This window comes from Labeo rohita, chromosome 23 (assembly GCF_022985175.1).
Source record: "Labeo rohita strain BAU-BD-2019 chromosome 23, IGBB_LRoh.1.0, whole genome shotgun sequence".
Lineage (NCBI taxonomy): Eukaryota > Metazoa > Chordata > Actinopteri > Cypriniformes > Cyprinidae > Labeo > Labeo rohita.
Window position 1 is genome coordinate 10,652,330 of NC_066891.1, and position 11,649 is coordinate 10,663,978.

Genomic DNA, 11,649 nt, shown 5'->3' on the forward strand with positions numbered 1-11,649 from the left:
TGAACCTTATTGTAAAGTGTTACGAATATTGCTTTATATGAGAAGTAGATTGAAATTTAAGTTATAAATCTTTAAATATTAACACAAAATAAATAAATAATGCTTGCAAAGTCTTAGTACTAAAGGGCAATTTGGATGTTCTGCAAAATGCAAAACATTTTTGTTTGAATGGCTTTGGAGCAGTATAAGGATGAGTCAAAATTGACAAAATTTGAAATTTTGTAAAAGCTACTCCTTCAAAGCTGTTCATATGACAAGAATAGAAGAAAATTCTACCTTTGTAATAATGAAATATGGGCTACGGAAGAGAAACCAACTGCAGGCCTCAGCTTTTTACTAGTTTCAGCTTTGCTCAACTTGTTTCTAGTATGTCTAGTTTCTAAAATATTATGAGTTGTAATGTGCTATTTCTTGCCAACATCAGAGATTCTTAACAATGGAGACTATTGTGCATATCTGTTTTGTTTTTTGGCAATTTTCTATTATTATAGTTTGACACATTTTATAGATCTCAGTTTGATGTTTTTGCAGTTAACTGTGTTGATGCGTGTTGTATACCTGTGATGTACCACAACGTGGTGTAATTGGATATATCCAGTGCTTCTGTTCTGTGGCCTGTAAAAATGTAGGTGGTAAATGGTTTGGGAATGTAAAGCAATTTTTATGGTTCCATTCAACCTGTTGATTTGATCCTTCAACAGCACATTCCACTATGGTAATGATCTGTGTCATGTGGTACAAACATGCTTGTCTTTGCAGGATTCAGATGTGTTTTACATCCCCACCAGCGGCCTGTCAGGAGAGAATCTGACCACCAGGAGTAAAGTTGCAGACCTTACAGCCTGGTACACTGGACCATGCCTACTGGAACAGATAGGTGTGTGTTTGTGTTTGTGTGCACACATTTGTGCATGTCCATTTTTATTGTGTATGTGTTTTGGACAACATTCAAAGAAAGATGTCATGCACATATGTGACCCTGGACCACAAAACCAATCATAAGGGTCATTTTTGTTTTTAATTGAGTTAAATTTTAAATTTTCAAATTGAATAAATAAGCTTTCCATTGATGTGTGGTTTGTTAGGATAGGATAATATTTGGGAGAGATGCAACTATTTGAAAGTGTGGAATCTGTGGGTGCAAAAAAGAAAAAAAATTGAGAAAATCGCCTTTAAAATGCAAATGAAGTTCTTAGCAGTGCATATTACTAATCAGAAAGTAAGTTTTGATTATATTTATGGTATTACATTTACAAAATATCTTCATGGAACATGATCTTTACTTAATATCCTACTGATTTTTGGCCTAAAAGAAAATATATAATCTATAAATCTATAATTTTTGATTGACCCATACAATTTATTGTTGGCTATTTCTACAAATATACCTGTGCTACTTCAGACTGATTTTGTGGTCCAGGGTCACATGTATATGTAAATATATAATATAATATAAAATAAAATAATATAAAAAAATAACAAAAAATACAATATGTTATATAATCATTATTATTATTATTATTATTATTATTATTATTAAAAACAAACAGGTGAAATTGGAAGGGTAGCCTTGACATTTTGATAATTTTGTTCTGTATTTGGGTGGGCAAATCGTTTCATGCAAAATACGGTTGAGTAGTTGATAATCAAATTATCTGTAGAAGGTGTGGCCGTGTCTAAATTGACCAAATTTAGACATGTGAAATAGTTATTTCTGCCCTAGTGTTTTCCCCCCTTCAATAATTATGCAAATTAATTATCAAAGCTTTTTTATTTTATTTTTTTTTTAGTTGCGTTAAAAAACAAACTTGGCTCAAAAAGCTGATGTGGCACATTGAAATGTTTGAATCTGTGTTCATGTATGGAAATGTATGTGTAAGATTGTAGAAGCCTATGCTGTGAAGATTTTCACAGAAGCTTCTGTGATCTGATTGCCGGCTTAGTTGTGTGAATCCTCAGCAGTTTTACTCTGACTCATCAAAACTTGATGAGGCAAACAGAAAACCTTTAGACTACTGCATCTTTCCTCATCTCTTTCTCTCTATCTGTCTGCAGATTCGTTCAAACCACCCCAGAGGTCAGTGGAGAAGCCGTTCAGGCTTTGCGTCTCAGATGTCTTTAAAGGTCAGCATGGAAGAAAAAAGTACACAAAATCTAAATGCACAAAACACAAGGTGGATTCTGTGCATGTACTACCTTGTTGTTTAAAACATGAAACCTGAAAATGAAACCAACACATATTTTTGCTCTTTCATTATGGGTAGTTAAGATTTTTTTTTTTGTACTTTATGATCACTTAAACCATGTCACTGTTTTTTAGATCAGGGTTCTGGGTTCTGTGTGACGGGGAAGATCGAGGCTGGCTTCATTCAGACAGGAGATAAAGTGCTGGCCATGCCTCCTAATGAGACCTGCACTGTGAAAGGTAAACACACAGCAGCTTTATCAACTTTTAGAGACATGCATTGCTTCAGGAGGATATGCAACAGCACCCTCTTCTGGTGTTGTCATGAAAGGGAATTCACTACTGATCTTTGAATAGTTTTAATTCTGCAATTAGGAAATGGATGCTGAATGTAGTAGGCATGCACAGTATTGTCTCTAGTCAGAATAGATGTATATAGGTTTAATGCAGTAAATGCAGAAAACATCTAGTTATAAAGAATGTTTCTGCACTGATTTTACCAACTGAAAACAATGAAGAATTATATATTATGTATTTTATCCGTGTTCCTGTATGTTTGGGGCATCCCGTGTTCGAATCCCAACTTAAGGACCTTTCCCTCTCTCACCCCCCTCTCTCTCCCACTTCACTTCCTGTCAATTATGATCTGTCCTTTTGTAATAAAGGCAAAAAAACCCCCAAAAAAATAGATCTTAAAAAAATTATAAACCTCAATATAGCAATACTTGGTAATAAACAAATCAATTAATGCAGTAATTTAATAAAATAAAACATTAATATTTAATAATATGCAATAAAAACTAAAACACTAATATATAAAACAGTTTTGAGAAAATTGTTGCATAAGTTACTGTTTCACAATAATGATTCAAACTATTAGCTCTCTTTTGTTAGTAACTTTTATATCTGTCCTACTGAGGCAAGAAAAGATTGCAAACCAAGTGTATTGACATCAAAAAAGTTTTAGTATTATTACAGTAGTTATGATATTGCACTTTTTTTTGCTAGAAAAATCATTTAATATATATCATGAATATTATGAAAATATACACTATTGTTCCAAAGTTTGGGGTTAGTAAGTTTAAAGGAGAAGTTCACTTCCAGAACAAACAAATTTACAATTTGCTCACCCCCTTGTCATCCAAGATGTTCATGTCTTTCTTTCTTTAGTAGTAAATTGTTTTTTCTCTCCATATAGTAGACTTCTATGGTGCTTGTGAGTTTGAACTTCCAAAATGCAGTTTAAATGCAGCTTCAAAAGACTCTGAATGATCCCAACCAAGGAAGAAGGGTCTTATCTAGCGAAACAATCTGTCATTTTTTGAAAGAAAATTACAATTTGTATACTTGTAAACCTCAAATGCTTGTCTAGCTCTGTGTGAACTGTGTATTCCGGTTTAAGACAGTTAAGGTAAGTCGAAAAACTCCCATCTCATTTTCTTCTCCACTTCAAAATCATCCTACGTCGCTGTTTTACCTTTTTTTTGTAAAGGTCGTTTAATGTTCTTTGCATGTTCACTTTGTGAACACTGGGTCAGTACTTCTGCGGCGATGCAGGACAATTTTGAAGTTGTAAGAGACAATGAGATGGGAGTATTTTGACCTACCCTAACTGTATTGAACCGGACTACACAGAGTTTACGCAGAGCTAGAAAAGACAAGCATTTGAGGTTAAAAAGTATAGAAATTGTCAGTTTGTTTAGAAAATAACAGATCATTTCACTAAATAAAACCCTTCTTCCTCGGCTGGGACCCTTTGAAGCTGTAAATTAAACTGAATTTACATTTTGGAAGTTCAAACTCACAGGCACCATAAAAGCCCACAATATAGAAAGAAATTCTGAAATGTTTTCCTCAAAAAACATAATTTGCTTATGACTGAAGAAAGAAAGACAATTTTAAAAATAGAAAACAGTGATTTTAAATTGTTATAATACTTCACAATATTACTATTTTTACCATTTTAATCCAGTAAACACAGCCTGGGTGAGTATAAAAAAGCTTCTTTCAAGGATTTTACTAACCTCAAACTATTGAATGGTAGTGTATCGCCTAACCCTATTTGGCATATCAGGTTGATGTATCCCTAAAATGCAGTCTGTGTCTCTCTAGGGATCACTCTCCATGATGAAGCCTTAGACTGGGCAGCTGCTGGTGATCATGTCAGTCTGACTGTAACTGGCATGGACATCATCAAGATAAAGTGAGTGTGTGAAGAAACGCACGTTAAGAGCATTCCCTTTCATAGAGCATACTATAATATAGTTATATGCTTGATTAGAAGACTCTGGGCACTGCTGATTCTGTATGATCATGTATCATGTCTTCTCGTCGCTCTTTCTTCTCTTTATAGTGTTGGATGTATATTCTGTGATCCCAAAGAGCCCATCAAAGCCTGTACAAGATTCCGAGCAAGAATTCTCCTCTTTAATATAGAAGTTCCCGTCACGCAAGGCTTCCCCGTGAGAAATGCTCTTTCTCTGTTCAGACGTATACTATATATATGTATAAATTTATACACTACTAGTCAGAAGTTTTTGAACTGTAAGATTTTAAATGTTTTTAAAGAAGTCGATTAGACATTTATAATGTTGCAAAAGATTTCTATTTCAGATAAATTCTGTTCTTCTGAAAGAAACTTAAAAAATTCTACTCAGCTGTTTTCAACACAATAATACTAATAAATGTTTTTTGAGCAGCAAATCAGAATATTAGAATGATTTCTGAAGGATCATGTGACTGGAGTAATAATGCAAAAATTTCAGCTTCGAAATCACAGGAATATATTACATTTTAAAGTATATTCAAATAGAAAGCAGTTATTTTAAATAGTAAAATATTTCAGAATTTTACAGTTTTTGCTACACTTTGGATTAAATAAATGCAGGCTTGGTGATCAGAAAAGAAAGCATTAAAAATCATACTTAATGCTTTAAGAAAGCATTGAAAATCATACTGTTCAAAAACTTTTCACTGGTAGAATGTGTGTGTGTGTGTGTGTGTGTGCATCTGTTAACACTTCCTTGTATTTTGTGTTTGATTATCAGATACTGTTACATTATCAGACCGTAAGCGAACCAGCCACAATTAGGAAGTTAGTCAGTGTATTACATAAGAGCAGTGGAGAAATTCTCAAGAAGAAACCAAAGTAAGTGGATGATTCATATGGAATCATATTTGTGCACATGATAATTTATCATCATTTTATTCAACCTCATGTTATTCCAAACCTATATGACTTTCTTTAGGAAAACGGTGAACTATAAAAAGTAAACGGCGACTGTCATATTCTTAAAAAAAACAAAGTTCTGAACAACCCCATATGACAGATTTTTTTGATGATATACATTTACTCTTGTTGTATAATGAATATAAATGAGAATATTTCTTGAGTCTCTTCTCCTTTGCAGCAGCTCTCACATCTCATTAGTGTTAACTAAAAATAAAACTATTAAAAATACATTTTGGTATTACAAATAAAGCTGAAGTAAAATAAAACAACTTACTAAAATGACTAACTAAAGCTGAAATAAAAATTAATTGAAGCTAAATAGAAATGTTTAAAAATTGCTAAAACTAAAATGAAAAAAGCGAATTTGAAAATTAATACTAAAATAGTGTTTGTTAAAATTTTAGTACAAGTAAAGAAAACTAAAATAAATCTCTGGTGCTTTCTGATTATTAAATAAATAATAGATGATGGTGTTTTTGCTGAAGAGTCGTTGTCAGCTTGTTGATGGTGTGTAACTGTTGTGCAGGTGTTTGAGTAAAGGACAGAACGCTGTGGTGGAGATTCAAACACAGAGGCCTGTGGCTCTGGAGCTCTATAAGGACTATAAAGAGCTGGGGCGGTTCATGCTGAGATACGTGGGCTCCACCATTGCTGCTGGAGTTGTCACAGAGGTAAAAGGCAGTACACGTCCACTTTTTCTCACTAAACACATTCCCTTTTTGTATTCATCAGCATTTTTTGATATTGCATCATGAGAATGTGATGCTTGTTAATACTGCTAATATTTATACTGTTCTAGATCAAAGAGTAAGAACCAGTTCCTCCAGAAAAAAACTTGGCGAAACCCCTGGACAGAAGTGCAATTCCCCCTCAGAGCTACAGTAACGCAGACACAAAGTGAATACACACAGACCCCTACTGGGCAACATCTAGCATTGTAATCGGTCTGTGTAATAATTCATCCAAAATTTCAACTCAAACCCTCTTAGTACTAACTCTGGTTTGCTTCCATTCATTGATTGCATTGCAACAGACTGAACTCATTTTGTTTTATTATTTGATATTTTATTTAGATTATTGTAAAGTGCGTCATTTGTGACTATAAGATGGCAGCACATAATGGACATTTAGTTTTGGCTCAGATGGAAGGTTTTTAAGGTTAATTAATCAGGTTAGTTAAGTATTTGTACATTTGTAAAAGGGAAATAGATTAAGCAACACAGCTGGCTGCTCTCATCTCCTCCATTAGTTTCTCATGTGAGCAGGACAGTGTGAATGAAACCTGCCCTTCCATTGCTGCTACTCAGTCTTTTCCTGATCATTAAGGAGAAAACGGAAGGATTGAGAACCATCAGGCAAATGGATATGCTATGGATGTGGAAGAAACTCATCTGCATGTCTGTAATCTAAAAATAATCACTTTGAGGACTTAACGGACATGACTCTTAATCACCTGTTTTTGACTTGACTATTAAGGGGTTTTAATTTAAAGAACATTTCGTTTGGGTGTATCGAAGCTGAAGTTGTTGTAATCGGGGGAAAGCTTCTTCATCAGAAAAATAAAAAATACTCATCACTGTGGACAACATGAGTCTGTGTATTGTTGGACCAGTAGATATCTACATCGTATTCTTACATTTATTTTGCCATTGTGGAGTGTTTGTTGGTTTTATCATGGTAGCCTGAATCGTGCAGTTCTGCCTTTTTTTTTTTTTTTTTTTTTTTTTTTTTTTTTTAAGCATTGCGGGAAAGTCCCAACTGTGAAATATTAATTCCAAATTGTAAGAGAACAGAAGACAGAATTGTGAGATTTAAGCATGTCTGAATTGCGAGGTTTAAAATTCCAAATCTAAAGAAAGTCACAATTATGAGATGATAAATAGAATTGAAAAAAAAAAGCATTTATATAAACATTTTGAGTGTATATTTTGGAATTTAGATTTTTTTAGTAGAATTGCTGGAAACAGAGTTCAAATTGTGAGATATAAATTCTGAATTGTAAGAAAAGAAGTCAGAATTATGAAATTTAAACATCTAAAAAGTCACTTGCAAAAAAAAAAAAAGCTGTTCATATCACAATTTTGATTGTATATCTTTAATTTGTTTTTGTTTTTTTTTTAAATCGCAGGAAACAAAATTCATATTGTGAGATATGAACTCCGAATTGTGATAAAAGAAGTCAGAATTGCGAGATTTAAATTTCCAAATCTAAAGGAAAAAGTTGCAGTGCAGTGCGAGATGATAAATGGTATTACAAAAAAGGCATTAATATCACAATTTTGAGTGTACATCTTGCATTTCTGACATTCTTTTAATAAAAATTGATGGAAATAAAGTCCAAATTGTGAGATATAAACTCTACATTTTGAGAAAAGAAGTCAGAATTGCTAGATTTAAACTTCCATATGTAAAGAAAAAAGTCAGAATTGCGAGATGATAAATAGAATTGCAAAAAAAGGCATTTATATCACAATTTTGAGTGTATATCTTGCAATGCTGACATTCTTTTCTTAAAAAGTGATGGAAATAAAGTTGAAATTGTAAGATATAAACTCCGAATTGTGATAAAAGACATCAGTATTGGGACATTTAAACTTCAAAATCTAAGGGGAAAAAGTCAGAATTGCGAGATGATAAAGATGATTTTTTTTTTAAGAGTTGCGAGAAACAAAGTTCAAATTGTGAGACATAAACTCCGAATTGTAGGAAAATAAGTCAGAATTGTGAGATTTAAACTTCAAAATCTGAGGACAAAGTCAGAATTGTGAGATAATATATGGAATTGCAAAAAAGACATTTGTTTCACAATTTTATGTGTATTTTTTGCAATTCTGACTTTTTTTGTGAGAATTTAAACTTCAGTTGTGAGAAAAGATGTTGGAATTGCAAGATTTAAACTTTCAAATTTGAAGGAAAAGTAAGAATGTCGAGATGATAAATGGAATTGCTAAAAGGCAGTTTATATTTCACAATTTTGAGTGTATATCTTCCTGGGAGTGAATTAAAAAGTTGCAATTACCATTTGTATTTTTTATTCTGTGGACATGGGCTTCGTACTTCATGGCCCTGCTCAACATTAACAAAATCATCATAAATTCTCTGGACAGGAATAATGTATGTTTTTCCTACATGTAAGCTGTTATTTTCATCCCTACAGTTTTCATTATTTCTCGATTTGGCTTTTAGCACCTTCTTCTGGCCTGAGGCTGAATGACACGATGTTTTGTGAACACACTACTATTGCAGTGTAATCTGAGTTATGCAAATCAAGTAATTTTCCACTTATTCTAAAAAGTGCTCACTCCCACAGCTGCTCATTATATGTGCTCAAACACAAACAGATGTAGCTAATAACTTGTTTGCTTGTGTGAGAGTGTGCTGCTGTAATTTTCCACTTCACGCTCTGGTAATCAAAAGACTTCATGAATGCAGCTTGTTCAGAATAGATAAAGACTCGAAGATGATGACACATTGATTCAGTGAAGCTTGGTTTAATCAATTCGTCTCTGCCTCTTGGTTGCAGAGAAATATGCTGAAAAATTAATAGTACGTTTCCAGCAGTGTAGACAAAGCAAATATACTGAAATTGATAATAAATGCGCTACTTAGACCTCATCCACTACACAGGATTGTAGTTAATAAGACATTACCATCAAAAGTGAAAAATTTAGGAACTGACCTTTTAGTTTTATACCACTGGGGTTGCTCAAATGGCTCCATCAGGGTAACAAATGAGCTTTGGGATAATAAGTGTATGTGCTGTGTGCTGCAGAGTTAGACCAATTGCAAGTGCAGTAATCACAGTCTCGAGATTTTGTAATTAGCTCTGCTTTAAAAGCATCAAAGAGTTTTCTGAGTTACCCACAAAGAACATTTTTGACAATAGCATTTTTTAATGCTGTCTTTCTCTAATTTCAGCTCATTGTTCTCTTTGATCCTCTTTATAAATCATCCAAAATAGTTGTGTAATGATCTTTTCCTTCCTTTAATTTTCTGCATCATGGCATACAATGGCATTTTGACAGTAAGAGTTGTCTTTTCTCCTTGCTTGATGATTCTCCTTATAGATGTTATTTTTCTGTGGTGGTTTGTATCTTTTTCTTGAGGAGTGAAAATTCAACATCCACCCACTTTTTCTCTGAGGCCGGTTTTTTGATTTGGAATGAGCAAAGTCTCTCACTCTGCTGTTCTCCATAAAATTTTCATGATTTGTTCTAATGCTGCTTCATGAAACTTTAAAGAGATATAAAATTATAAAATCACTTTCTAATTAAGCTTCTCGGTGACATATAAAGCAGGGATGTGTAAACAGCAAAAAAAAAATCTAATTCTTGCCATTTCATTCTTTTCTTTCACTCCCCTGTTGTTATATTCCAGAAACTTTTTTCTAAGTTCCCTGTTTTGAATTGGTATAATATCTCACTCTAAACTTAAAATTGACAAATATGCCTCAAGAGACTCTTTCATTGGTCTCTCAGCGAAGAAGTTATCTCAAGAAATTGAAATTGAGACCTAGTGTTGCATTGAGAACCTGAGGCAGATAAAGTGAGTGTGAAATTAAGTGTGATTGGATTTTTGCCAGCAGTACCATCTTCTGCAAAGTAAGGAGATGGCAGACTTCCACCAGCCATCTTGGTTTAAGTGCGGCCTGTCTCACTTCGATGTGTTTTAGGATCTCTTAAAATGTTTCTCACAAGTCCACATTAGCTGTTGGAGATATTGTTACTATGAAATGTTTTCATGGTATGTCATCAATTGTCCATATTGGCCACACTGAATGTAAACAATGTCACTGAACCGAATGAAACTTGCATATTTAGCTGATTATCGCTGCTGAAAATGGTCAATTATTGTCATGTTTTTGGGCTGTACTAATCGGTCGGACGAGGAAAAACATTTGGAGTACTATAGACTGGTGAAGATGATAACAAATCGAGGAGATTAATGCAAAAAAAAAAAAAAAAACTGTCTGAGGAACAAAAGGCATTTGTGGTTGGCCAAACTGAACCAGGATTTCCAGGGCAAGAATCTTAACAACATTCATGTTTGTTCTTATTATTTCCAGTCAGGTAGGTGAAATATTAGGCCAATATCTTAATTAATATTGTCTTTACCAGCCTTTCCTGCTTACCAAGTCCAACTCTCTATGATTTTTCCATGGTTTACACAGCATAAATTAGCATGAAAATGTATTCAGTAGTACATTAACCGTGCAATCTATGCTGTTGTTTACATCCGAGTATAGGCAATATGGCCGTGCATCCGGATAACTGACCAAATCGTGGCATAAGTTCAAACCCTGTATTAGCCTAAAATAAGTCACTGAATTCTCATAGAACCTCAAACTATTTACTCGTAATTTAAGTCATTTTATTTCTGTAGCTAAATGTTTTGTTATTGCTATCCTTTTAATTGTATAACTTTATCAGAGCTGTATTTTTCTTCCCAAAGAAAAAGTTTAAATTAATTAGGTGACGATTATCAAAACAACTTTTTAATAAATCATAATTTGTAAGCCTAAATCGACAACATATCACCATTTAACGGAATATTTCTTTATAAAGACATGAAATTACGCACAGTGACTTTTGTAAAGGGGTTGAATCTTGTTTTTTTTTTTTTTTTAATCAGTTCACTTAACAAACCAATTCACCCAAATCTCGAGTCCAGCGTTTGATTGTTTCCTCAGATTTTAGAAACTCCGAAGTTGTTTTGTCGTGCTACTCCATTACCTTATGGAAAAAGTAGCTCCGTGGCGTACCGTGGCCATCCGTTTATATCGATATTTTAAGGAACCAAAGGTAAAACATTCCTAGCACGTTATCTGTGGATTTGTGATGGTATTATGTATGATAATTTTGTGTTGTTGTGTAGTAGGTAAACGTATATTCGCCGCTTTCTTTTTGACTAATGCCTTTGCCTCATCCTCCGCATCCTGGGTTATTTCAGGCCTGAAGTGCTGCACTCAGAAGCACAGTAATATAAACACTCTTAATACTGTGACACATCAATCAACCTCCCCCACACACCTGTACATATTTTGGTTTTCATTTCTTTCCAGAAAGTGCTTACACAAAACGTGTAACGTGTTCCCTATTTCTGTGCACACTACAAGATAAAAACACCCACTCCAGTTGCCCAAAATGAACATTTCAGTATATCATAAACACGTTTGTATCTAAATAAGTACTTTAAATGTGTTGAGGTTTAGTATTATACAGTTTTCTACTGA

General features: G+C 33.6%; 1 protein-coding gene across 1 annotated transcript in view; it reads left to right on the top strand.

The window, feature by feature from the left end:
- Positions 1-6,274, top strand: part of hbs1l (HBS1-like translational GTPase) — a 30,856-nt gene extending 24,582 nt beyond the window's left edge. Inside the window, exons 11-18 of the mRNA XM_051095909.1 lie at positions 760-877; positions 2,056-2,124; positions 2,321-2,425; positions 4,298-4,388; positions 4,539-4,647; positions 5,233-5,333; positions 5,944-6,088; positions 6,217-6,274. Coding sequence (XP_050951866.1) covers positions 760-877; positions 2,056-2,124; positions 2,321-2,425; positions 4,298-4,388; positions 4,539-4,647; positions 5,233-5,333; positions 5,944-6,088; positions 6,217-6,228 — 750 coding nt within the window. The 3' untranslated portion in view covers positions 6,229-6,274. The remainder of the gene's footprint in view (positions 1-759; positions 878-2,055; positions 2,125-2,320; positions 2,426-4,297; positions 4,389-4,538; positions 4,648-5,232; positions 5,334-5,943; positions 6,089-6,216) is intronic.
- The last annotated feature ends 5,375 nt before the right edge of the window (positions 6,275-11,649 follow it).